This window comes from Lampetra planeri, chromosome 47 (assembly GCF_965212315.1).
Source record: "Lampetra planeri chromosome 47, kcLamPlan1.2.h2, whole genome shotgun sequence".
In the NCBI taxonomy this organism is placed as follows: Eukaryota; Metazoa; Chordata; class Hyperoartia; order Petromyzontiformes; family Petromyzontidae; genus Lampetra; species Lampetra planeri.
This window is the reverse complement of record NC_136153.1, coordinates 4,049,103-4,076,895: the sequence shown is the minus strand read 5'-3', so window position 1 is coordinate 4,076,895 and position 27,793 is coordinate 4,049,103. Positions and strand designations below refer to the sequence as shown.

The 27,793-nt window shown below is 52.6% G+C and overlaps 1 protein-coding gene across 1 annotated transcript in view; it reads right to left on the bottom strand.

The window, feature by feature from the left end:
• LOC144733520 (terminal nucleotidyltransferase 5C-like) overlaps positions 1-24,451 on the bottom strand; it is a 46,174-nt gene extending 21,723 nt beyond the window's left edge. The window contains exons 1-2 of the mRNA XM_078615453.1: positions 23,561-24,451; positions 1,906-2,045 (exon numbers count right to left, since the gene is read on the bottom strand). Of these exons, the coding sequence (XP_078471579.1) occupies positions 1,906-2,034 (129 nt within the window). The 5' untranslated portion in view covers positions 2,035-2,045; positions 23,561-24,451. The remainder of the gene's footprint in view (positions 1-1,905; positions 2,046-23,560) is intronic.
• Between the last annotated feature and the right edge of the window lie 3,342 nt (positions 24,452-27,793).

The window sequence follows — 27,793 nt, the reverse complement described above, 5'->3', positions numbered from 1 at the left end:
GAACATGGTGGGGCAGAGGTCTTGTGACCCCCCATTAATTGGTCCCTAGCATTGTTTTTCTTAGTATATTCATTTCTGTTTACTTGAAAAATATATTTCGTTTAACAGAATTAAATGTTGACCAAATTGCCCGGCAGTCAGGAGGCCGTGGGTTCGATCCCGACCCTCAGCCTGTATATTTGGAGTTTGCGTGTCTCTCTCTCTCTGCCCGTGGTCGCGTGGATTTTTCTCCAGGTCCTCCGGTTTTTCCCCTCCACATTGAGAAGACTCAACCACGTGTTCAGAGTATTTGGCTGCTATCAATGTCCGCGCGATTAAGCCACGTCGCTATCAATCTGTGGGCCAGGTCTCTTGTGAAAAAGAGCTAGAAACCTCAGATGGGGCCTTACCTGGAAAAATTAAATTGAATAGTTTGGTTGAGATGCAATGCCGCATGCCTTTGCACTTTCAAAACTTTGCCGCAGGCCTGCCAGCTGATGATAACAGGCGAGTTCCCTCTGCCCGGGTTGCGTGCCCCAACACAACAGCGGATTGCGCCGGTGGTGAAAATGTCAGCAACATCCCCATTGCCCTGCACAATCCATGGTGGATGCGCTAGATGGGATGAAACGAGATTTCGCAACGACGGGGGTGGGAGGGGTGGTGATATCCATCCGTGCCTGTTGCAGGCTAGAGTGTCGTAATGCGTGCGCGTCGAATGCTGCCACCAACACCACGATTAAATGTCTCTCTCTCTCTGCGTGTTGGTACCGAGTAAGCAATTCGCCCCGTGATCAATCGTAAGAATTCGTTTTTAATCATAAAGTTAAACGGCACACAGCAACACCGCTGTAGTTCGAGGCAGGCGCAACAACTCTCTCCTGAAGCCCTCTCTCCTCTCTCGTCGTGGCTGGCAGAGCTCGACATTGGTATTGAAGCTCGTGGCCACAGCGCTGCCCACACGCACGAGACAAAGTCGTAGGGTGCGCTGCAAGCGCCGCTGATGACCCCTTCGCAATTAGCGTCACACGAGTCGGAGGAAGAGATGCAGATTCAGATAGGGAATTGTTTAGGTCACGTAGGGGAAGACAGACACGCATACACACACACGCACGCATGATCACACCGGAACAAAGACAAAGATCCCCCGTGTAGCCTCGACAGACTGTTGGGGCAAGTGCTGTCAGCGAGCACCTATGAAGGCCGGCGCGGCACACGAGGGGGTGGGTGGCCAGCACCACGCCCGACCGCCTTTGTCTCCCCAGCGGCGATGTTTACGCACCGCACCACATGCATCACACACCGCATGCATCAAACACTGCACCACATGCATCACACACTGCACCACATGCATCACACTGCACCACATGCATCACACACCGCATGCATCACACACCGCATGCATCACACACCGCATGCATCACACACTGCACCACATGCATCACACTGCACCACATGCATCACACACCGACGCGTTCTCTAGAGAGTCTAGACCACGTGGGGAAACAAATACAGAGCTCCCCTGTGTAGGCCAACAGAATGTTAGGGCAAGTGCTAGGTTGGTGTACAAGTAACGTGTGTACAGTAGGTAGTGCGTGTGTACAGTAGACAGTGTGCGTGTGTACAGTAGACAGTGTGCGTGTGTACAGTGGGTAGTGTGCGTGTGTACAGTGGGTAGTGTGCGTGTGTACAGTGGGTAGTGTGCGTGTGTACAGTAGGTAGTGTGTGTACAGTAGGTAGTGTGTGTACAGTAGGTAGTGTGTGTACAGTAGGTAGTGCGTGTACAGTAGGTAGTGTGTGTACAGTAGGTAGTGCGTGTACAGTAGGTAGTGTGTGTACAGTAGACAGTGTGTGTACAGTAGACAGTGTGTGTACAGTATACAGTGTGTGTGTACAGTAGGTAGTGTGTGTGTACTGCCGCCATACCTCGAGCGTGGGAAAGTTCCCCCTGCCGTGAATGGGAACCTTCTGGTCCAGCACGGCGTCCAGACGCTCCACCTGCTCCCAGCCCAGCACGCTGAAACGCCGGGACTGCTGCTCACTCGCTGCGGCCATTGGAACTCGACCTGCGGTGACGGCACGGCACGGCACGGATGCGGTTGGTGTGTGGAAAAAGGACAAGCGTAGACGGAGGTGTGAACACGCGCGCCGCTCGGAAGATGCAGCAGCTGCGGCAGCGGCCGTCCCTTTAAATAGCTGCGCGCTCGCTCGCTCGCTCCTCCTCCCTCGTGGTGACGACACTGCGCGGGGTGGAGGGGGCCGATGGTTGCCCCCCAAGATTAAAGGGACAAATTAGGCCACGCCTCCTTCTACCCCTCCCCTTCATCCCCCTACACACCCCGCCCCTCCCTCAGCCCCCTCCTCCTCCTCCCACCCCTCCCCTTCATCCCCCCACCCCTCCCCTTCATCCCCCCCACCCCTCCCCTTCTTCAGTCCCCCCTTCCCCTTCATTGCCCCCACCCCTCCCCCCTTTCCACACCCCCTCCCACCCCTCCCCTTCATCCCCCCACCCCTCCCCTGCATCCCCCTACACCCTCCCCTCCAGCCCCCCCCCACTCTCCCTCCTCCCACCTCCACCCCCCACTATTTACCCGACCCACAGCATACACCTCGTAGCATCAGACTCGAACAACTACCACCGCAGCAAACACGTGTTGTGTACATAGTGCTGTGTATATAATGTGTAGTGTATAGCGTGTGTTGTGTATATTGTGCGTTGTGTATACCGTGCGTTGTGTATATCTGTGTTGTGTACATAGCGCTGTGTATATCTGTGTTGTGTACATAGTGCTGTGTATATCGTGTGTTGTGTACATCAGCGTGTTGTATTCTGATATGCTGCAATTGGGTGCATGAGCCATAAAGCACGAATCACATACACAACAACTCAGCGCATGAAAAAGCACCATTGCCCGAAACGTCGCCCATTATTTATTTACTCGCGTTCATTTTCGGGAAGTGTTGCTCCCTCCCCCCTCTCTCGCCAGTGTTGACACCAAAGCCTGTCTGCAATTGCGCAGTTTATGCTTCATTGAGCAATTGACATTGCGCAGAGCCCGAGCCGGGGGCTCTGGGGGGCTCTGGGGGAGGTCTGGGGTCGTGGTGGGGTAGCGGGTGGTGGAGTTTAGGGGCCGTCCATAAATGACGTCACGCGATTTTTGACGATTTTTGACCCCCCCCCCTCGTCACACGCCGTCACAAAAAGTCAGACCCCCCCTTCAAATATGACGTCACAAAGCTCTGCCCCCTCCTCCCAAAAAAAATAAAACATGCTTCAAATCGCTTTAAACTCTTGTCATTGTAGTGCGTATTTAATGTGGCGCTGCACTCTGATGTTGTCGGCTGCTGTAGGCGACACGTTGTCGTCAGAGTGCGGTGCGGCCAATTCACTTATTGTACCAAACCTCTATGTCCCAACATCCATTCCCCCCCGCCCTCCCCCCGGCTTTCATGAACCCGCTCCGAACCAGCGTGAAGTATGGTCAGTTGAGGCCACCACAACTGGCACGGTGTGAAGGAGGTCCTCTCTTCCATGGCGTCATAGTTTTCTTCATGGAATTGACTCAACAGCCAAAGAGAGCAACTTTAAAATTTGCTCTTTTGATCGTTTGCTCTTGTCGTTGTTGGATTGCGGCACAGGCAGAATCATCCTCACACGATTCCGCTCGCATTGAATGCGTAAATTATTATTTGACGGGGTGAGCATTCCCGTAAGCATTGAAATCAGCTCGTGGGCAGGCACGTCCTGGGTGAGAGGTGGGTGGACAGCGGTTTGGGGGAGGCCTTCATCCAGCAGTGGATTGATCATGGCTGACGACGAAGGTGATGCTGCTGATGATGATGATGAAGTCATAATGACAAAAATATCTACATCGCAAGAATGTTAATTTGTCAGTCCACCAGTCAGAGAAATTACTCGAGCCAATTTCTTACAGAGCTGATCCAGGGCTCACTGTGACCGCAAGGAAAAACCACGAGGCCTATATGGCATTAATGATGACGTGCGTGCAACCTGTGACATTTGATCTCGGTGCAAACAGCCAAAAAAGCACGATCAAAAATGTTCACCATGCTCATCTTATGGGGGTGTAGGAGGGGGTACGGGGGAGGAGGGGCGTGCAGGTTATGGAAATTTCCTCTCGGTTTTCTGTTGAGTTGACAGTTGCAAACAGTTGTGTAAAATGAATGGAATTCCGCGTTAGCACGTGGGAGACAGATGGCCCCGGGGAGTTTACGAGGGAGAGTTCATCCGCGCGAGTGTGCCGGGAAATTCTCCAGCACTTAAACTGTGAAGGCCGGTCGGGCGAGGTGATGGTGGGGGCAATGAATGTCTCTGTAGAGGATTGATGTGAAATGACACAATCCATGATTTGCAACTTGCGTAGCTCCTACGACCGCGGGTTAATCACAGGCCATGGTGGAGCGGTGTTTAGCGCACGGCTCTTAGAATCCAGCAAACGTGAGTTCGATTCCCGGCCATTTCTAACATTGGTGGTGAGTGACGTCAAAAGCTCCCCTAGGTCGAATCAGCCTGAACTGAGTATCCACGACTGCATGTAGCATCAGCGGCGGCGAGTAACGGAGATTCGTCCAAACCACGGGCGATCTGCCGATGCTGACGAATTCACGTTCAACTTCGTTCGCACCGTACGTAGCCAACCGTGCGATTTGGAGGAAGGACAATGCACTATAAAACAAAAAGCTGTTCGAAGGAAATACGTTTTCAATCTAGATATTTCAATGATGTTGATGACGACGACTCATCCATCCAGGGTCACAAAACCCACGTGCAAAATCTGGCGTCCCCCCCCCCCTCCGTTCCAGTGTCGACTTCTGCTTTCGTCGCGAGCGTGACCCTCAATACCAGGCCCAGAGCACGAGCTGCGTTCCCCCCCCCCCCGCGGCGGCGAATTGCAGTCGAGCGGGCGATGTCCCCTCGCTCATCCGCCCCAGCGTCACCTGCCCGAGGCGCCGTGCACAGCTGCCAATGGTGACGATGCTTTAAGCGCCGATGCCGTCCGTGCGTCGGAAGCGGGGGGGGGGCCTGTACCCCCGCCCTACGCAGGCCGTCATCGATCTCGATACGAATGGGTATCCTGCGCGACCGTGCAAACATCGATAAATAGCTAAATCAGCTGAACCCTCCCCGTAAATCACGTGACTCAGGTGTAGCCAACCGCCACTCTGAATCCCTCCACTCCGCCCCCTGTGAAAACAGACGCGGCTCCGTGCAGCAGCTGCAGCGTCGAGGCCCTGATGTATCCTCTTCCTATTCTTTGGGTCTTTCGGTAAAGTCACGTAGATGGGTTCAAATGAATAAAAGTCAAATAAATATCCTCACATAAAATAAACATCCTCACCTCTCCTGACCCTACGCTCCCGCCTCTCCATTCCTTTTCCCAATCCTCCTCTTCTCTCTTCCCTTCCCCATGTCCCTTCTCCGTTCCCATCCATCGTGAGTGGACTGCACACTGACCAACCCCACGGATGTACACGGCGGGGTTAAACACACGCGAACTCATGCGCGACTTTCAAAGCTAAATGTCCTCTTTTTTCACCGGAAGACGATTGTGTTGCGATCGAAACGTCGTGATTTTGATAATTTTTTCTACCCACGTGGCTTCAACGAAAGCCCCAAAGAACATCGAAACGTACCACTTTTATAACATAAAAATAAAACGTTTGTCAGGGCTTCAGTGTTAATAAAGCAGCCTGGCCTTCTTACATCCGTAGGGTTGAAACAGCCTGACGCTGGGGGAGACCAAGGTGGCCGATCAGCCGGCCACACTGCACCACACCGGCCCTGTCGACGCCCTCTTCCTCGTCTCGAAGGACGAGGGCCTCCGTGATGGGTGCTCGCCGATCATGGCCAAAGGTGTGAATTTCGTAAGCGCGCGTTTGCGCCAACGGTGTCGAGGTGTGTGCGTGGAGTGCGGAGGAGCTTTGTGCCGTCACACAAAGCCACAATAGGCAAGCGGGCACGCCCGGTGATTATGCATTGTATTGTGCTGACGCCCGCCAACCGACTCAGCTGCTATTATCACCACCACCACCGCCGCCGCAGCCGCTGACGATGCTGCTGCCTGCGCATTGCTTTATGAACGCGACGACGTTACGCGTCCACGCGAATTATAACTGCACAGCTGCAGAAGGTCAACACGTCAAACCAAGAATTAGAACTTATTAAGTATGTTTTTTTTTGGTATAATGATAGGTGACGTTTCGGACGATGACCGTAGTTGCTGTTCTTATTTTTTCTCGTTGATATATTTTAGTTTGCTTTTTTTTCAACCGTGCATAACAGGGGTCATAGAGGTCACGGCGCTACGTGTTATTGGGGCAATCGGAGAACATCGCCAGAAACATCCATTGTACTCTACTTCTATGCTCCCACGTAGATCCATCATAGCCCTCACCGACCCTACGGTGAGAACCGGCGATGCTGCAACGTATTTCGGGGTCAAATAGCCGCTCACGGAGCGACCCGCGCGGCGTGCGGAGGGGCCCTCCAACTCATCCAGCAGTGGACTGACCGCGCGCTTTTACGCGTCAACGAGAAGTGGCCACGCGTCAAGGCGTCGGCGGAATTGGAGCTCATCGGCGCTAACGCGCCGGCTAATAGCTCTGCCCGCTGGTGAATTTAGAGCAGCCAGGGCCCTATTAGCCAAAACGCGTGAGTCACTGCCACGCACACACACACACAGACCCGGGGCATGCCGAGCAATTAACAATTACGTGCTGGCATTGGAATGTGTTTAATTCCGTGGCCTGTATGCGGCGCAGTTTGCGGTGGAGCGGTGGCGCAGTGGTTAGGCGGTTAGTGCGGGAGCTGAGCCGCTCACCTGAGTTGGATTCCCGGGCCACGCCTAACACGATCGCCATAAATGAGTGGTGGTGAGTGATTTCCGAAGCGAGTCCTGGGTCCCACTAAATTATTCACCAATCCGCACTGAGCAGCGTGGTGAAGTATGGTTAAATGACTTAAATCCCACCTCCCCCTGCCCAGGGAATGATAACACGCAGATACATTTACAAATATCCCACTGATTTCTAATGCTGACCCCCCCCCCACCCTTAGACATCGTTCTCAACAGCATATTGTCAATAACGGGATAGCCTCCGTATCTTGAAGAGAGGAGGGCTTTCAATACATTTTAGATTCATCAATAATTCCTCCATAGTCATTTCGTACGGCATCTCTCCATCTCTCTGTACACGGGCACCTGTAAATATCATCCAGTCATCTCGAGCGGTTCGAGACAGCGTGGTACAGATTAATTATTAAACCATCAAGCTCCGTCCACCCAGCGGAAGTAATGCGTCGATCGGCAGGTTGTGGTACACGTGGTCCAGATGTCTTGTGACCCCCCATTTAATGCTCTAAAAACTTCATATTTTTTCAATCTTCATTTGAAGCTTTCGTCACCACAGGAATCCGTCCTAAAATTTTATACCTACGTGACTTTACCGAAAGAACCAAAGAGTATTCATATTTTTTACAGAAATGTTTACTTTAAACAGAAATGAATGTTCAAAGGAATAAAAACACATATTAGGGGTCAATCAATTGGGGATCACAAGACATCTGGACCACCCTGTGCAGTGGGGTATAGCGTGGGACCGAATCCCACCTTGTCTTAGGGTGCCACGGTGACTGGCAGATGTTAACTACCTCGCCTGGTATACAGGAGGTCGTTGGTTAAATCCCGACCCTGACGCCTGCTGTATATTTGGAGTTTGCGTGTCTCTCATCATCATCACGGTGGCTAGATGTTATCTACCTCGCCTGGTATGCAGTTGGTCGTGGGTTTAATCCCAACCCTGACGCCTGCTGTGTATTTGGAATTTGTGTGTCTCTCTCTCATCATCACGGTGGCTAGGAGATGTTAACTACCTCGCCTGGTATACAGGAGGTCGTGGGTTCGATCCCGACCCTGATACCTGCTGGAAATTTGGAGTTTTCATTTTCGCACGTGCATTTTTCTCCGGGTCCTCCGATATTTCCCTCCACATTTAGAATCAACGTGCTGCTCATTTCCACACCATGACGACAAGCCACTTCGTTGAGCTATGATTCGTGGCCAGGTCGCTTCTGCAAAACGAGTTATGCAACAGCTTAGTGGGCCCTTACCTCATTAACAAAACAGTCTATAAAGTTGTTCCGTGACGTCTAAATCAACGTGATAAAGCAATCCTCAACGAAATAATTCTAGATTTGAAGCTTTCGTGACTGCAATGATTAATACTCTTAGGTTGTTTCGGTAAAGTCACGTAGGTAAAACAATTTAATTAAAAATTAATAAAAGTAATAATAGAAATGAAATTAAAAAAACCACGACGTTTCGGAGGCAACACAAGCTTCCGTCTTCAGGTGGAACAATCACAGCACGATTGCTGTATCAAGTAAAGAGAAATCCCAAGAGACCCGACCTTGTATATACAGTATACTGGTTGAGGGGGGGAGGAGCCAGGGTAGGCCCCTGAAGAGGAGTTTTTTTTGTTAAGGTTGGTACGGCTGTGGCTACTGCTGGGACTGAGCCTTCGTAAGGACAGTACGGGGTGATGCAGGGGCAGTCGTACTCCCCGTGGCCATGGTTACTAATTAACGTGCCGCGAACTGAAGGGGGTCACGTTAGGGCAATGCGGTACCCAATTGGTCGTTAATAATGATTGATGGGACTAAGCGGTTGACAGGGTCACGTGAGGGGAAGCACGCGGACCCAACGGTCGTGAATTGTAATAAGGGCAGAGACAGACACGGGGGCAGGCGTGGGGCTCTGGCAGAGGTCGCAAACGGGTTTTGATTCCTTACCCGTACCCGGCCGCACCAGGGTTGCAAATGGGTACCCGTACCCGTACCCAGCCGGTTGCGGGTACCCGTTCCCTACCCGTATCCTACCCGAAATGAGTGACAAACGGTTACTCACCAGTGACTCACGGCCTACCCGTACCCGTACCCGGCCGCACCAGGGTACGGGTTTCGGGTACCCGGTTGCGACCTCTGGGCTCTGGGCTGCTGTTGTGGGGGAATTGCGGATGGTCTTCATCATCCTGGAGTTGGGCACCTTGCAGCCTTGGAAGGCTAGAATTGTGTTGTCCCAGAATAGAGCTATTTAAGTTAGCCAAGTGTATATAGTCTATCGTGGTTACTCGTTAAGTTATCAGCGAGTCGGCGGACTTTCTTCATCATAAATATACGTGTAACTGAACAAGGCGGTGTTCTCTGATTACACATTTCCACGTCTTTCACCCCCGTATAAAAGATGCCCTTGTCCAGTTCCAGGAACACTGCTCTCTGGACAAAAGCTCCCTTCACTTAGCTGTCCGCATATGGAACTCTGCGATGAAGACATTGTCGGCGAGATCACCGATTCTGGTCTTTGGGCCTTCACAATGCCGAACACACACATACACACACGTGACATCTCCTGACTTCACCCACGCTCCTTCTAGAGGACCGAGTCTTTGAGTTTCAGTGAACCCAATTTAGTAAGCCGACGAGACACGGACTCACGTCTGAGATATGGCTATTGTTTACAATTGTACCCAATTTTAAAAAACAAACAATCATCTTATCGCCAGAGCTCCCTGCAGTTGAAGGCCGTTTCCGCCAGCAGTCACGAGGGGCAAATATTTTTAGTTCCCAGGCAATTGTCGTGCATGCGAATGGCAGTGCGTTGCTGCGAGTTGAGGCTGGTGTGACATTTGTTACAATTAACTTCGTGTTGTCGTTTTACACATCGCGCCACCCTAACATTGCATTCGCCCATTATGAGCGTAGTACACACGCACTTGATGTTATTAAATCGTGCTCCGGAGTTGCCACTTTGGGTCGTGGGCGGGTTACCTATGGGCTAATTAAGTCCAATTCAGGCTCGTTTGCACATTAAGATGTATTGCTTTGCTAAAATAACCCTCAACCATCACGCCCGTGGTAAACATGTCCAGCGATGCACACGTGTGCGCGTGTGCAAATGGGCGGCGAAAACGCAGCGAGTTTGGAGCACAGTTGGTGGTCAGTCATCTCCATCAGTCGACCTGGTGGGTCTGTCCCGTGACCTGCTGCCAGCGGGCCTTCTTCCGACACTTCACGTGGCCTCAAAAGTGCACCTAGCCTGGCACAAGCGCCGTGGCGAAGTGGTGAACAGCGGTCGTTGTTATAAAAAAACTAAAAAAAACAAAGATCCCCATATAGCCTGACCGTACTGTTGGGGCAAGTGCTGTTAGCGAACACCTACGAAGGCCAACACTCCACACGAAGGGGTGGGTGGCCAGCACCACGGCCGGCCGCCTTTGTCTCCCGAGTGGCGATGTTTACGCATCGCACCCAGGTACTCATTTGAGGCCGAGTCGACCTAGGGGAGGCCCAGCGCCGGCGCAGATAATCGTCACCGATGTTGGTGGCCGTGAGCGGGAAATCGAACTCGCGTGGCCGTTGTTCGAAGCGCAGGTCGCTAACCACTGCGCCACCGCTCCCCAATCACATTAAACTCGCACTGACCAGCGTGGTGAAGTATGGTGAAATACCCCCCCCCCCCGACGACTCTAATAGGAGTGGAAGTGGGGGGGGGGCAGCCATCCAGCAGTGGATATACAACAATGGCCGCACGTGCTCTCGCACTCTTAGCAGAGTCCAGCTCTCGCAAATACTCATCGAAACGCAATCATCGAAATATAGAATTCACTGCCACGTGCCGAACGCGCTGGCGATATTAATACCACCTCCTCGTGGGCAGGCACGTGCTGAAAGAGGGGTGGGTGGACAGTGGTTTGGGGGAGGCCTTCATCCAGCAGTGGATTGATCATGGCTGACGACGAAGGTGATGCTGATGATGATGAAGTCATAATGACAAAAATATCTACATCACAAGAATGTGAATTTGTCAGTCCAGTCAGAGAAATTACTCGAGACAATTTCTTACAGCGTGCGCGAGCAATTGCCTCTGCAAGAAAGAGCCAAAAACTTTTTTCTGCACTGCCGCAACGGGAGATCGACCCGTGCGTGCCGACCTCTGCGCTGCAATTTCAGTGCCCCAAATCGACGACGCCGCCGCTGCGGCATGCGCGCGTTGCAGTGGCAATGCGACGAGGTTACATTGGAAGGAACGAGTGGTGGGGGGGGTGGGTGGGGGGCACGTGGGTGGGTGGGGGGCACGTGGGTGGGTGGGGGGGCACGTGGGTGGGTGGGGGGGCACGTGGGTGGGTGGGGGGCACGTGGGTGGGTGGGAGGCGAGGGGGCATGTGGGTGGGTGGGGGGCACGTGGGTGGGTGGGGGGCACGTGGGTGGATGGGGGGCACGTGGGTGGGTGGGGGGCGAGGAAGCACGTGGGTGAGTGGGGGGCACGTGGGTGGGTGGGGGGCACGTGGGTGGGTGGGGGGCACGTGGGTGGGTGGGGGGCGAGGGGGCACGTGGGTGGGTGGGGGGCACGTGGGTGGGTGGGGGGCACGTGGGTGGGTGGGGGGCACGTGGGTGGGTGGGGGGCGAGGGGGCACGTGGGTGGGTGGGGGGCACGTGGGTGGGTGGGGGGGCACGTGGGTGGGTGGAGGGCACGTGGGTGGGTGGGTGGGGGGGCACGTGGGTGGGTGGGGTGCTGGAGAGTTGAATGGCACTGGCTGGGAATTACGTAAGAGCCCCTTTTTCGTCTGTCACGCAAATAGCTGCACTGTACTGGCAACGCTTGCGCACGCAGATGCATTATGTCCACGACAGCGTCATCGCTCGGCCGGATAATACCCCCCGGTCGAGATTTCAAAGTACGCAGCAGAATCATCGAGAGAGAGAGAGAAAGAGACGACGATGCAATGGGCAGAGTAGCGCTGCAAAAACCCGAGAGAAAACACGCGTGTCAGACAACAACACGTATGTCTCGTCGTACTTCTTCATATGGCTGATGTAGATGCAGAGCACCCACTGCAATGTCACACTCGTGGTGGTCAAAGCCCAGACAACCGCGGCAGCAGCAGGAGCAGCAAGCGGAGTAGTGTGGCGCTGCGATGTCTCCTCCTTCGTAGTTTGTGGATCTGGAGGCATTTGGGTCGTTACGCGTTGCACTACGGTCTCTTCTGGATGACCCACTGCTACTGGAGAGTTTTACATCTTACATTAGTGCTGCATCATCATCATCACCAGGGTATCCCGCATCTACTGCTGCCGTGGTTTTGTGCAGCGGATGCGGTTTAGGGTGTACCACGAGCTTTGTAGAAGATCAAAACCCAAGGGGATCGTCTGTGCTGGATCTCTCGCAATTGCAATGGGCTCTGTGACAGGTGCATGGGCTAGGGAAGGACGTGGTCGCTTGGGAGATGAAAGTCGACTCGATGGACAGGGGCAGGGAGCCGATGGCACGGACGGTGAAGGGCGGTAGAAGGGGGTTCCTGATGAGATTGTGCACAACTGTGATGTCGATTATGGTGGCATCATCGCATCCAGCAGTGGATTGCCAACGGGCAGAGTTGTGTTTTGTTACGAATATTATGTTTGCGTCATGTTTGCATTCGAATCAGTATATCAGTGCTGTCGTGGCCATGCAACCCAAACTATGGGCCACATATTGAGCGCACAGAGGCACACAGAGATTCATAGAGACCCGTAGAAATTCACGGAGACGCAGAGTTTCGTAGACGCCCATAGAAATACAGAGACATAGGGATACATGGAGACCCACAGAGGCACAGAGGCCCATAGGGATTATAGAGATGCATTCAAGATAAGCCATCATGCTATTGTGGCCATTCAACCCAAACGATGGACCACATAGTCCGCCCACTGTAGCCTGCGTTGCGTCAACGGCGGAGGAACAGCAACGCCACACGATCTCTCTCTCTGTCTCTCTGCTGAAGCCCTCTCGTCGTGGCACGGGGTCAGAATTCGTTACGAAAGGCGTGGGACAGTACTCACCTAAATTAAAGACGGGTACATCTGACAGTAAAAGTACACGGGGTATTAGTTACGCCGTTTGCGTTCAATGCATTTAACCCCTAAGGCCTACGTTCGGGTAAATATCACACGCAGAGTGCTCGAACATGACGGGCTGCGGAAGCTAAGCTGGGGTTGGGCCTGGCTTAGGTGGACACCGTGCATAACAGGTGTTATGGGCTGCCGCGGGGCTAAGTCGCCAGCAGATATACGCAGATGGCAGCGCAGTACACAGCCCTTGCTGTGCTGTACTCCCATGCTCCCCGCCTTCATCAACCCGCGCTTTTCACCACACTTGGTGGTGCGGGTTGGTGAATGCGGGAACGTATGCGGGGTTCGATCCCGACCCTGACGCCTGCTGCTGTGTATTTTGAGTTTGCGTGTCTCTCTCTCCTGCCCCGTGGTCGCGTGGATATTTCTCCGGGATCCTCCGGTTTTTCACCTCCACGTTTGGAAACATCACGCGTTAAGACAGGGGTCGGCAACCAAAATAACAAGAAGAGCCATTTCTTTCCAATTCGGTACAAAATTCAGTATTTCAAGAGCCGCAATGCATCTGAGTACATACTGTACATACGTACATATCGTCAAGAAGCAGCCCGCAAAGAGCCGCATGCGGCTCCGGAGCCGTAGGTTGCCGACCCCTGCGTTTAGAGCATTTGGCTGCTATACATTTTCACGTGATGATAAGCCACTTCGTTGAGCTATCATTTGTGGCCAGGTCGCTGCTTAATCAGAGTTATATATCTCAGTAGGCCTTACCTGGTAAAGTTAAATAATAGTGTGTATTTTAGTGTCTTGTCAAACACTACCTCCCCATCACCGACACGGCGAGGAGAGGCATTTATTCACCAGAGGTCTCTCTCTCTGCACACGCTCTATAAAATCATCACCTGAACGTGTAGGCGGAGACGTGAGTTGAAATGCTTAGCATCTGCTCTTTTGAAATGCCCATCATCATCATCTTTCCCTGGGGGGTGGGGGGGTGGAGACCGATAAAATTCCTACCGCTTTATGGGGGAAGTCAAACAGTGTCTGTGCTGCAGATAAACTCACCGCTGGCACTGCATGTGGGGAGGAAAGAGGCGGGTGAGCAGCGATGACTCGGTGACCACGTGGGCAGGAATTCACTCGACAGAGTATTTTTTTCGATGTAAAGCTTTCGTGACTGCAGGGATTCATCTTCTTGGTTCTTTCGGTAAAGTCACGTAGAAGGGAAATAATAAAATAATACAAATAAAACATAATAAAATACAATTCTCACGACGTTTCGGCAACAACGCAACCAGCCGTCCTCAGGTAAAGAACAGGTCTGTCGGAAAGACAGCGTCTGAAGTAGTGTATATTTTAGTGTCTTGTCAGACGCTGTCTTTCCGACAGACCTGTTCTTCACCTGAGGACGGCTGGTTGCGTTGTGGCCGAAACGTCGTGAGAATTATTTTATTATGTTTTATTTGTATTATTTTATTATTTCCCTTCTACGTGACTTTACCGAAAGAACCAAGAAGATGAGTATGTTTTGCTTTGAAGGTCGGCCAACCACCAACACCACATTAGCATGACGCAGACACACCCGGCGGCCTTGGCTAGATTTCCCCCCCCCCCCAATCTTCGGCGGTAATTTATCACGGTGTTTCGGCGAATTATTCATTTAACGTATTCACACGGGGCATTTGAGTAATCTTGGCACGCGCGTGATTGCTCGGATATGTGTGCGACGGTCGCTCGAGTGACGCAGATAAGTATTCTAATTGTGATGCATGCGGGTCTTTTGTATTTGTATCGCTGTTACCTTGGATTCATTATTCGGCTGCTATACATGTCCACGCGATAAGCCACTTGGTTTGAGCTATCATTCGTGGCCAGGGTCGTCTCTGGAAAAGAGCTACATAGCTCAGTGGGCCTTACCTGGTCAAATAAAAAAGAGTTTATTTTAGTTGATGAAGACGTGGTTGTTGCATTGACGTTTTTGTTCGATCTCACGGCGTGGCAATTCAAACAATGAGCAACTTCCTTAAAAATTCTTGCCATTATTTACGGGCGCGTAACCACAATCCCATCGGAATTTCGCGTGCGGTGGGGGCAAAGTGTGAGCACTCCCGCCGCTGACCAGCGAGGAAGAGTAGACCAAAAACACCCTCCAGAGTGCCTCTCTGGAGCTCCCTCGAAGTGGAAGCGCCTTCTGCCAGCAGCGGCGTGGAGCAAGATATTGCAGGGCTGCCCCTTTTTATCTTTTTAGGAATTACGATGAAAGCGACGGCGGACGGTCTCTGGGAACGGAAAGCGGCCGAGAGAACGTGCAACCCAGCGGAGATGGAGCGATGAAAAGAAATCGGCTCGTGTGCATTATCGACGGCGCTAGCTAGGATCCTTAGCGAATAGTGAGAAAGCGGAGGATTTGGGGGGAGGCCATCATCCGATACCGATTGCGATGGGCAGGACTAGTCATGGACATGCAAAAACATTTTTTCGTGGTCAGCTGTGAACAGCTGCCCGTCATTGAGATGTGATTAATATATTCGTCCTTGGTGACTTGGCTCTGTTCCAGCGGTCCCAGATAAATGCTGAGCCAGCCTAAAAAACGCACGTGGAGTTGCGTGCAAGATAAACACAGACCAATCGGAGGGGGGTGGGCAAGGGGGGGGAGGAATTGAATTGGGTTGGCCCGAATGTTCACAGCGCAGCGCGCTAACCACTGCGCCACCGCTCAGTGTCCGTGAAAAACCACAGCCGCCCCGTGACTCACACCAAGGTCCACGTGCCATGATTTAGCACGTGGTCATTTTTAATTTGTCCTTCACGTTACTCGACGGTGATCACGATGATGACCTCCTTGTCGATTTGCTTGCGGATGAGAGGCCTCCCTCTACTCGGCGTGGAACACGGGGATTGTTTGACCGTACTTCTCCGCGGGCAGTTGCAGGTGTTCTGCGCACAGACTGTTGCTACACCTACGGCATGTTGAGCACTCGGCTCTAACCAGACTGACAACACACTGACGTACGCACAGGGGCGTCCCGAAGGGTATGGCGAATCGGGGAGACCGCCCCGGGCCCCGCGTTTTGGGGGGTGGGGGAACAGCGCTTCGACATCGCTGTGTCAGATGTAATCGTTTCGGTTTAGTTTGAAGGCGTTGGGGGGCCCACACGGTTGGGTTCGCCCCGAGCCCCACACCCCCCCCCCCTGTATGGACCCACTCACCCGCACACTCAACCATGAACTCACCTACCACTCACCCGCACACTCAACCATGAACTCACCTACCACTCACCCGCACACTCAACCATGAACTCACCTACCACTCACCCGCACACTCAACCATGAACTCACCTACCACTCACCCGCACACTCAACCATGAACTCACCTACCACTCACCCGCCCCCTTACTCATTCACTCGCTCAACCATCCACTCGCCGCGCTGCAGGTCACTTCACTGCTCTCTCTCTCTCTGCCTCTTCCCTCTCACCGCTCCACTGCGGAATCCCCACCTCGCATCATCGTCTCATTTGCCAGGTTCTTAAAATAACCTCGCTCAGTTCAAGGAACATATTGACTCTTTCAATTACACCTTCAATAGTGCTGCTCGTTGCTGGCTGCTTGGCGTTTTGAGTCTGGTGGCCTGGGCGTAGCAATCGTGATTTGACAACAAAACTATCGAAAACTGAGAGCTCAAAGGTTGGTGGATCACACGTAGATTCGTGAAACTCCCAACCACAGCTGGGGCTGTACACACGAGGTGGCCAAGCGGTGGCAGTACAGCAAGTGGGAGCAATAAAATGTAATATTAGTAAAATATATTTACCAGGTAAGGCCCACCGAGCTATATAGCTCTTCTTCAGTAAGCCACGTGGCCACAAATGACATCTGAACAAAGTGGCTCAGCATGCAGAAGTTTATAGAAGCAGCCCAATTCTGAAAACGCGTGTTTCGAAATGTGGAGGGAAAAACCGGAGGACCCCGAGAAAAATCTACGGAGAGAGAGAGAGACACGCAAACTCCAAATATACAGCAGGCGTCAGGGTCGGGATCGAATCCACGACCTCCTGCATACCAGGCGAGGTAGTTAACATCTCGTAGCTACTGTGATGATGAAAAAGAGACACCGCAAACTCCAAATATACAGCAGGCGTCAGGGTCTGGATCAAATCTACGACCTCCTGCATACCAGGCGAGGTAGTTAACATCTCCTAGCCACCGTGATGATGATGATGAGAGAGACGCAAACTCCAAATATACAGCAGCAGGCATCGTCAGGGTCGGGATCGAACCCACGACCTCCTGCATACCAGGCGAGGTAGTTAACATCTCCTAGCCACCGTGATGATGATGATGATGAGAGAGACGCAAACTCCAAATATACAGCAGCAGGCGTCAGGGTCGGGATCAAATCCACGACCTCCTGCATACCAGGCGAGGTAGTTAACATCTCCTAGCCACCGTGATGATGATGATGAGAGAGAGACACGCAAACTCCAAATATACAACAGCAGGCATCGTCAGGGTCGGGATCGAACCCACGACCTCCTGCATACCAGGCGAGGTAGTTAACATCTCGGCAACGTGTGTTCGCCATATCTCGTCAGATCTCGGAAGCGAAGTGGAGTTGACCCTGGCTACGTCATCACGAGCCTTGTGGGCAGCGGTGGTGTAGCAGCTGAATCGGTCCTGCGTCTCCCCTAGGTTGACTCGGCCTCAAATGAGTACCAGGTGCGACGTGTAAACATCGCCACAAGGGAGACAAAGGCGGCTAGGCGTGGTGCTGGCCACCGCTCGTGCCGTGGCAGCCTTCATAAGTTTTCTCATTAACAGCACTTGCCCCAACAGTCCCTTAAGGCTATACGGGGAATCTTTGACTCGTCTGAAGACGCAGGCTTTGCTAGGGCAAAGGGAATGTGCATTCTTGATTTAAAGCTTTCGTGACTGCAGGAATCCATACATTCTCTGGTTCTTTCGGTAAAGTCACGTGAGTATATAAAATAAAATAAATCAAAGTTTTCCCACCTGATGACGGATGCTTGTGTTGCGCCCGAAACGTCGTGGAGCGTGTATTATTAGTCGAGCAGTTGAAACAATGCAACTTTATTTAATCACATCGCGTCTGCCCACCACGGCATGTCGATCGCGCGTGTGTGGTGGGGTAAAGTGTGGGTGACTGCCACCTCTTCCAGCGTTTATTAAAAGTAGGCCAAAACATACCCTAAATTTCGATTTAAAGCTTTCGTGACTGCAGGGATTCATCTTCTTGGTTATTTCGGTAAAGTCACGTAGAAGGGAAATAATAAAATAATATTAATAAAACATAATAAAATAATTCTCACGACGTTTCGGCCACAACGCAAGCAGCCGTCCTCAGGTGAAGACGGCTGCTTGCGTTGTAGCCGAAACGTCGTGAGAATTATTTTATTATGTTTTATTTTTATAATTTTATAATTTTATTATTTCCCTTCTACGTGACTTTACCTAAAGCACCAAGAAGACATAACATACCCCTGTCAACAGTGGCGTAAAGCAAGGAATTGCAGAGCTGCGCTTTTAGCTCTTGCATGTAGGTACGTTGAACTTCACATTTGCACCGTACGTAGCCACCCGTGCGAATATTGCACTGTTGGTTGTCGTGGTCGGTGGTGATTGCTGTTTCGCTGCAAGTACTTGGGCAAAGGGCTCATGAATAAGTATATTTACTGATCTCCGCGGGCTGTTAAAGAGTGATTAACGGCGAAAAAAGGTCGTTTGCCTCGCTCGATCTCCCGTGTGAGATCATCTTGGGCACGTGCTTTGCATTCACAAATTCTTAGTCGGTGGAATATTTATGTAGTTTGTTCTCGCATGAGGTTCGCGTTTATTTCTTTCTTGGGGTAACGCCAGCTTCTGATCATCGTAGAAATAAATAAATAAAAAACTCCTGACTACGTCCTTTCTATAAATCTGTGCGGTTAATGCCCGAAAGATATTTATATGAATATAAAAGCCATATGCTGCTGCGGAAGCAGAGGCAGCTTTTGGAAGTGCGCCTTTAAGGGCGCGCGCGCGGGCGAGCGAGCGTCGCTCGCCGAGTTGCGGTGACCCTCCCGAAATTGGCAGAACTAGAATATTTGTACTGGAGGAATCCCATGAGCTATAACAGATCCTTTTCACAGATGTCCAGTAGGCTCTTCGCCTCCCCCCCACCACCCGCCATCCCCCCCTAAGCAAAAAAAAATAATCTTCCAAATTAAGAAATGCCTATGACAAAGCCCTGCAGTTCTCAAATCGTTGTTCGCCAACCGCCGGGGGCTTGTGTCGGGGGGGGGGGCTCGTTCGGCCGTCACCTTTCGGCGACGAAACACACACGATGCTATGAGTGGGGGGGGGGGCTGGGGAGTCGATTAGGGGGGGGGGCGCAGGAGCAAAAGTGGTCGAGGGCCACTGGACGAGACGCACGGGTTTAAATGGGGTGCCCGGGGTATTGTGGGGATGGTGCGTCGCTTTAGCACGTCGAGATATCAAACACAACACGGAGGCTGGGGCAGGCTGGGCAGCAGAGACGCGAGGGCTGCACAAGTCACGACTCCCGGCCGAGGTCCCGACGCTTCGCAACCGACCCGGACACGGGCCGCTGCCATGTGCGTTGGAGATGTTAACTCCCTCGCCTGGTATACAGGAGGTTTGTGGGCTCGAACCCGAACCCCCGACTTCCTGCTGCTGCTGCTGCTGTGTGTTTGGAGTTTGCGGCGTCTCTCTCCGGGGTCGTCCGCTTTTTGCCCTCCATATTTTTTAGAGATGAACGTCACGCAAAGTTTAGAGTCTTCGACTTGTGTGCTATGAATTCCCACGTGATAAGCCACTTATTCTGGGCTCTCCGTTTGTGACAGCCAGAGAAAAGAGCTATATAGCTCGGTGGGCCTTAGCTTGTAAAATAAAATAAAATTTTAGTTTAGTTTAAGTTGTAAGTATGTTGAACTTTTTTCGCACCGTACGTAGCCCCCCGTGCAGCAAGGCCGCTCCGGAGATAATTCACGTCCCATAACAGCGCGGGGGGACCATTGCTAATACCCCCCCCCCCACCCCTGCCACTCTGTATCATGCCACCCAGATGATCAACGCGTGAACGTGCCTCGAATAAAGTTGTACGGGTGGTGGAAACAACACGCACGCGCACACGCACGCGAAAACAACTTCACCTGCAATTGTACGCAGCGTGAGTTAAATCGCCTGCACGGGGTGGCCAACGATGCATCATCACACTTCCACCACGACCCGAGTCAGTCACTTCACAAGTAAGCCAAGGGGACCCCCCCCCCCACGGCCACAAAAAAGATAAAGATCCCCCGTATAGCATTAACAGACGGTAGGGGCAAGTGCTGTGAGCGAGCACCTATAAAGGCCGGCACGGCACACGAGGGGGTGGGGTGGCCAACACCACGCCCGGCCGCCTTTGTCTCCCCAGTGGCGATGCTCACACGTCGCACCAGGTATCTCATTTGAGGCCGAGTCGACCTAGGGGAGGCCCAGGACCGGTTCAGATAATCGTCACTGGGTGTTGGCCGTGAGCGGGAATCGAACTCGGGTCGCCAGGTTCGTAGCGCAGCGTAGCGCTAACCGCTGCACCACCGCCCCCCCACAGCCCCCCACAGCCTAAGAGCACGTTGAAAACCGCCCCCCCCCCCCCAGAGGTTTGCTTGAACAATACTAAATCACGATTATAAGAAAGCCGGAAGGCAAATAGACCGAGAGGCTGAACAAGAATAATGTATATTTAACGTGAGGATACAAAGGACATATTTATTTATTACATTATCTCACGGTGACCGCTCAGTGTAAACACGCGCTATTGCGCAACAGCCGGACCGCCACCTGAGTTCAATTCCCGGCAGCGGCTGGCGTCAGTGGGTGGGTGAAATTGGCCCCGTTCACAGCGGGCCCCCTCCTCTACCCCCCCCCCCGCCCGCCCGCCCTCCTCAACTAACCGGCACTGACCAGCGTGGTGAAGTATGGTCAAACCCCCCCCCCCCCATGAGACCGACAAGGGCGGGTGGGAGGGGGGAGGGTTTCATCTAGCAGTGGATCGACGAAGGGGGTTTTGCATTTATAATTTTTTTTTTACAGAAGCAAACCTTTTATTATTATTTTTTCACTTTCTTTTTTATGATTTAATTGTTATTTTTTTTTTCTATCCCCGTGACTTTACCGAAAGAACCACAGAATAAGAAGCAAACGTGGCATTGCCATCGGATGGTTTCCAGTGGAATGTCCCATCGACTCTCAAACATCATTTGCTGTACTCCACTTATATGCGTCCACATCCACGCCTCGTACGCCGCCTTCACCGACCAGCGTGGTGAAGTATGGTCAAAAATAACCGCAACGCCCGACAAAGGCGGGGAGTGAATATACCACACCGACAGTGGCTTGGCAATAACGAGCTGTACGTAGCAATCATCATCATGATCAATCCACTGCTGGATTTCAGGCCTCCCGCAACTCTCAACCATCTCTCACCGTTCTGCTACACGCGTGTGCGCGTTCAATGTCCCCCTAGTGGCGATGACATCTAAAATAAAAATCATTCTCCAGCTCTATCGGGAAGGTATTCTTGGTCAATGACCGCATCAGCAATTTGCACTTCAACCGCTATAGCTTGCCCTGCACAGGTGGTGGCGGCGGTGGTGGTGGTCTTAGGGGCAGTCCAAAGTGCGCGCAAGTCGATTTAGTATCGTGTATATCAAGTGGAGGGAGGGGGGAGCGGTGGGCCAAGTGGTTAGCGCATTTGTAGTCACTAACCCGGCCCACAAACGAGTTCAACATTTCCCGGTTGCGGCTATAACGTCAGCAGTAGCGGCGAGTTTATATCAGAGCAGAGCAGGGCACTCACCCCACCCACATGCCCCTTTTGCCAGCATGGTGAAGTATGGTCAACTCTCTCGCCTTCACCGTGAGCGCCAAGGCATGGGGGGAGGTCTAACTTCACCCATCGGTGGATTGAGAATGGCTGGAATTTATATTTCACTTGCTCGTGAAATTGTGAATTCTTTTTTCTTCTTCGTCAACAGCGTGCGTCTTCCCGACAATGCCCACTCGCCACACCTCCCATCGTGTTGCCGGTAACCCGAGTTCTAGTTTGCCGTTTTAAACAAACCCTCCCCCAAAAAAGGTAATAATTCTTTACAGTCTCTTGTCATTCCCATGGCGTTACCGATCGTAGAGGATGTTTGACCATACTTCACCGCGCTGGTACGCGCGTGTGTGTGTGCAAGGGATGGTGTCGGGGCGGGCTGGAGATTGACCAGGTCCTGGTTCATATATCCCGAGCCGCCAATGCAAATAGCTCTGAGCGGGTATTGGATTTCACTCGGTCGGATCGCTGCATGTGCAGGTTCTTAGCGCAGTGCGCTCACCGCTGCTGCCGCAACAAGGCTTCACCAAGTTCGCCGTTACGTGGCGAACAACTGAACAAAAATTGATGTATTTATGATCCTGTCATCAAAAGTCATCGATTTCACATCGCTGTGGGAACATGCGTGATAACGCGCGCAGCTGGCGCTATCGATTTGCTGCGAGCAACACGCGGAAACCTAAGCAGGGTTGCAACCTGGCTAGCACCGCTGTTAAGATTGACGGACTGCCTGGAAATAAAATGTTATCGCATGCAGACCTTCGCGCCGCGAGGTGGCGATGATATATATCGAATGCAGAGCCGTGTTCTTCAATCGGAACTATCTGCGCGGAGAGTTTTCCAATGGGGGTGCCACGGTGGCGAGATGTTAACGATCTCGCCTGGTATGCAAGAGGTCGTGGGTTCGATCATAGACCCTGATGTCTGTATATTTGGAGTTTGCGTGTCTCTCTCTCTCTCTCTCCTGTGGTCGCGTGGATTTTTCTCCGGGTCCTCCGTTTCCCCCCCCCCTCCAACATTTCGAATCAACGTCACGCGTTTAGAACATTTGGCTGCTATAAATGTCCACACGATCAGCCACTTCGTTGAACAATCATTTGTGGCCAAGTCGCTTCTGAAAAAGAGCCACACTATAGCTCAGTGGGCCTCATCTGGTTAAAAAAAATTTGTATTTTAGTTTATAGTGTCAGCCCATATCTCCGTGTCTCTTGCCACGTGAAGCCAAACTCACATCAACGGAACTGACCGAGCATCCCCAATTGCAGCAGGCCTCTCCTGAGTCTTGGCACTCCGTGAGGTTTTCCCCTGGGTAAAATAAAGGGCATTTCTCGCTAGCCTAGTTCTTACTATGCCGATGATCGTCACCGCTCCGGTTACAATACTACAACCTGCCCGCGTCCTACATTGGAGCCGATCACATTACGATCATCACCACCACCACCGTGAAATATAATCAACTAGTTCCTCGAATAAAGTCATCAGTCAGGGTCGCATTGCGACGCAGTCAATGTCCACGTTGGCGTTGGGGGGGGGGGTGAATAACGGAGCGGTGGCGCAGCGGTTAGCACACCCACGTTTTCAAGTCGGATCAGCAGGGCATCTCGAATTCGCGCGCGCACGGATGCGGCTCTACGCTCGCTCGCCTTTGCCAGCCTCGAGCTCGCCGGCCTCGAACGAGACCTCTCCCACGCCAAAACGAGCAGGGCACGGCGCCGTCGGGGTGGCTTTCGTCTGGCGGTGGAGCAAGCGTGCAAGTCGGCGTGGTGGTGCAGTGACGTGGAATGTACTCACCGTGAAGGGGGGGGGGATGGGGGTCCCTCTTTCGCTCCGAAGATCCGACTCAGGAGTTGTTGGGTTTTTTTCGTCTTCGTATGGGGTGGGTTGGAACACTCGATGAAAGGGCTTCTTGGCGATTTCCGTAGCACGCTCCTTCTTGGGCCCCCCTCACCCCCCCACTCCCAACACACACAGAAATCCGGAATCAAAAGTCAAATGTAAGAGGATGGGAGGAGAGAGGGAGAAAGTAAAGTAGCCGCGACGTCCGGGTAACTTCGCTAACGATTGAAGGGGGGGGAGGCAACGGCCAAATAGAAATGCGGATTTAAAAAAAGAAATTAAATCCACACCAACAGTGCAGGACTGCGAATCGGTCTGTCTCGCTTTGCTGCGACTTGGTGCAAAAAACAAAAAAACGCACGAGGTCTACTTTTGAACTAGAAATGCTTGGGCTAGTGGTATATAATGTCGATTATTTTTGCAAAGAAAATAAACAAACGTTGAGTCTTCCGCTCAGCTCTTGAGGCTTCGGAGATAAATCAGAATCAGCAGCCGCTGTTGCTTCTGCGTACGGAGCACGGAACACTCTTCACCGAGAGCTTCCACGGCAACACATCCGTGGGTCTCAGACGCCGGAGGAGTGGTGGATGACGACGACGACTTTGCAAACGGTGGTGCTGCAAGACGACCCAGATGATTCGAGTGCCGATCAAAGCAAAGAAGGTGGCGGTAACGTCCCCTTCGATAACCTCACCACCTCGCTCCAGCCACTGCGCGCGGCTTGGTCTCTCTCTGCTGCTTCTCTCTCTCGCTCTGTCTCTCGCTGTCTCTCTCTCCGTGCCGCGTGATCTCGACTCGCCCACCGACTGCCCAGCTCGTCGCCTCGCTCGCAGCTCAAATAGAATCGCCGCAGCACGAGTGGCGTTGGGCTGCCCCGATAACGTGGTACGCACGTCACGCCCCCCCCCACTCCTCCTCCCCCCAACTCATCTCTCCCCCCCACCACCACCACTCATGCACCAACGCCCGCATGCATTGCTGCTCTACCGTAGCCCAACCTCCCATAGCAAGCCCAGCCCAGTTCATTCCGGCATGCCCGCTCACCCCCACCCCTACGCACACCACCACCACCCACCCACCCCGCCACCCAGCCCGCCCCGGCTGTCCACCCGTGTGTGCGCAGAGTAAGAGAGCGAGTCGAACTCCCCTCCCCTCCCTCTCTCCAGCCACGCACCCCCTTCTATCTCTCTCCAGCCACAATCGCCTCCTCCCGCCGTCCCTTTGCAGCCACAACCTCGTATCCCTGCCTCTCTCCAGCCACAACATCTTTCCTCTCTCGCTATCCACAACCTCCTCCTGTCTCTCTCCAGCCACAACCTCCTCCTCTGCAGGCCACAACCCCATCTTCTCTCTCTCTCTCTCGCTTTCTACCCCCCCCTCCCCTCTGTCCACAGCGACGATCCCCCCCCCCGCCTCTCGACTGGACGCGTGGCTCCCCCTCAATGACGTCACTGAAGCGCTATCGCGCCCCCCCCCCCGCAACCCCTCCCCCACCCGCCCCCAACTCTGTACGCACGGGGTCCGTGCTGCGAGCTCGGGGTAAATATACATCAGCATCATCAGCAGCATCATCAGCATCATCATTATCACCATCAGCATCATCATCATCAGCATCATCATCAGCATCAGCATCGTCACCATCAGCATCATCAGCATCAGCATCGTCACCATCAGCAGCATCATAATCGTCAGCATCATCATCATTGTCACCATCAGCAGCATCGTCACCATCATCATCATCAGTATCGTCGTCACCATCATCAGCATCGTCGTCACCATCATCATCATCGTCACCATCATCATCGTCACCATCAGCATCATCATCATCGTCACCATCATCATCGTCACCATCGTCACCATCATCATGGTCACCATCATCGTCATCATCATCATCATAAAGCATTGTCACCATCAGCATCATCATCATCAATCATCATCGTCATCAGCAGCAGCATCAGCATCGTCACCATCAGCAGCATCATAATCGTCAGCATCATCATCGTGAGCATCGTCACCAGCATCATCATCATCATCGTCACCATCAGCATCATCATCATCGTCGTCGTCGTCATCACTTGGAAACGTTGGTGAATGCCGGTTGCGTATGTGGATCGATGATTGGGTTCGAGTGACCCCCCCCTTCCCAGCAGCCGCTAGAGGCCGCCACATTCACCACAGCGGGAGCACGAAAGGAGGAAAACACACGAAGCACAAACGGCGACTGCATCGAGATGGAGATGGAGCAGGTGGCGGCCCCGACGAATATTCCTGGCTTGGCTCACGTCAGTGGCGAGTGACGCCGTCACCACCACCACTAGCACAACCAGCACAACCAGCACCACTAGCACAACCAGCACTACCAGCACCACCAGCAGCACCACCACCACTAGCACAACCAGCACAACCAGCACCACCACCACTAGCACAACCAGCACTACCAGCACCACCAGCAGCACCACCACCACTAGCACAACCAGCACTACCAGCAGCACCACCAGCACCACCACCACTAGCACAACCAGCACCACCAGCACCACCAGCACCACCACCACTAGCACCACCAGCACCACCAGCACCACCAGCAGCACCACCACTAGCACAACCAGCACTACCAGCAGCACCACCAGCACCACCACCACTAGCACAACCAGCACCACCAGCACCACCAGCACCACCACCACTAGCACCACCAGCACCACCACCACTAGCACAACCAGCACTACCAGCACCACCAGCACCACCACCACCAGCACCACCAGCACCACCACCACTACCACCACCAGCACCACTACCACCACCAGCACCACCACTACCACCACCAGCACCACCACCACCAGCACCACCACCACCACCAGCACCACCACTACCACCACCAGCACCACCACTACCACCACCAGCACCACCACTACCACCACCAGCACCACCACCAGCACCACCAGCACCACCACTACCAGCACAACCAGCACCACCAGCACCAGCACCACCACTACCACCACCACCAGCACCACCACCACCAGCACCACCACCACCAGCACCACCACTACCAGCACAACCAGCACCACCAGCACCAGCACCACCACTACCACCACCACCACCAGCACCACCACTACCAGCACCACCACCACCAGCACCACCACTACCACCACCAGCACCACCACTAGCACCACCAGCACCACCACAGCTGTTGTCCGGCTTCACGTCCGACGTTTCGTTCCACGTGCTGGGAGCTTAATCAGGAATTGTATTAGGGGTTGGTGGGTGGAGGGCGGGGAGGGGGTTGCAGAATTGTAAATGTTCGTCAGTGTTTGTTTTTGTTACATAAACTCTTTGATCCCTCTGATCCTTCCATAAACACCATTACGATGTAAAACAACCGAACAAATAGCAAATGACACACGACGTGTAAACCGGTATTAGTCCAAGCATCACCAATGCCTAACACACACACGAAAAAAATGTACCTGCAAATCACTCAATTGGAATCACGGGCACAGCGGCAAACATCGCCCCCTACCGCTACTCAACTGGGCAGGAACATCCCTGACCAGAAAGAGCCTTGAGACCCAGCGAGACTTACGTGGAAATAGCTGTGAAAAAAAAGCTTCATAGCTCATCGGATTCCTCGAGTATAAATACATTCTGTTTTTTCCTGGATAAACCAGCGTCGTGAGAATATAAATGATAATAATTATCAACAACGTGACCAAACTATCACGCGGGCGCCGTTAGCTGCCTAATTAGCCGCTGTGTGTGTGTGTGTTCACAATTTTCTATTTTGCATCATTGCCGCACGTTTTGTTTCTCCGCTTTGCTATTTTGGAAGAAAAAAAATCCGATTTTATTCCTGGCTTCTCCAAAAAAGTTATCATCTGCCAAAAAATATAAATTTAACTTGATCTATTTTTTTTTCATCTGAAGACGATTGCTTGTGTTGCGATCGAAATGTCGTGATATTGTTATTTTTTTGATTATTTTTTATATCTACGTGGCTTTACCGAAATACCCAAAGAACATCACGTGTATTAAAATGCCCACCACTATTGCCTCTTGTTAAATTCCATGAGTCACGCATATCGTTTACGCCCCCGTGCGCCGGAAAAACAACAACAACAACAGAAACGTCAACCAAAACACACCTCAACAATAGGACGCGTAGCATGCAGCAGCCCGTTTGCTCAGTCCACTGCT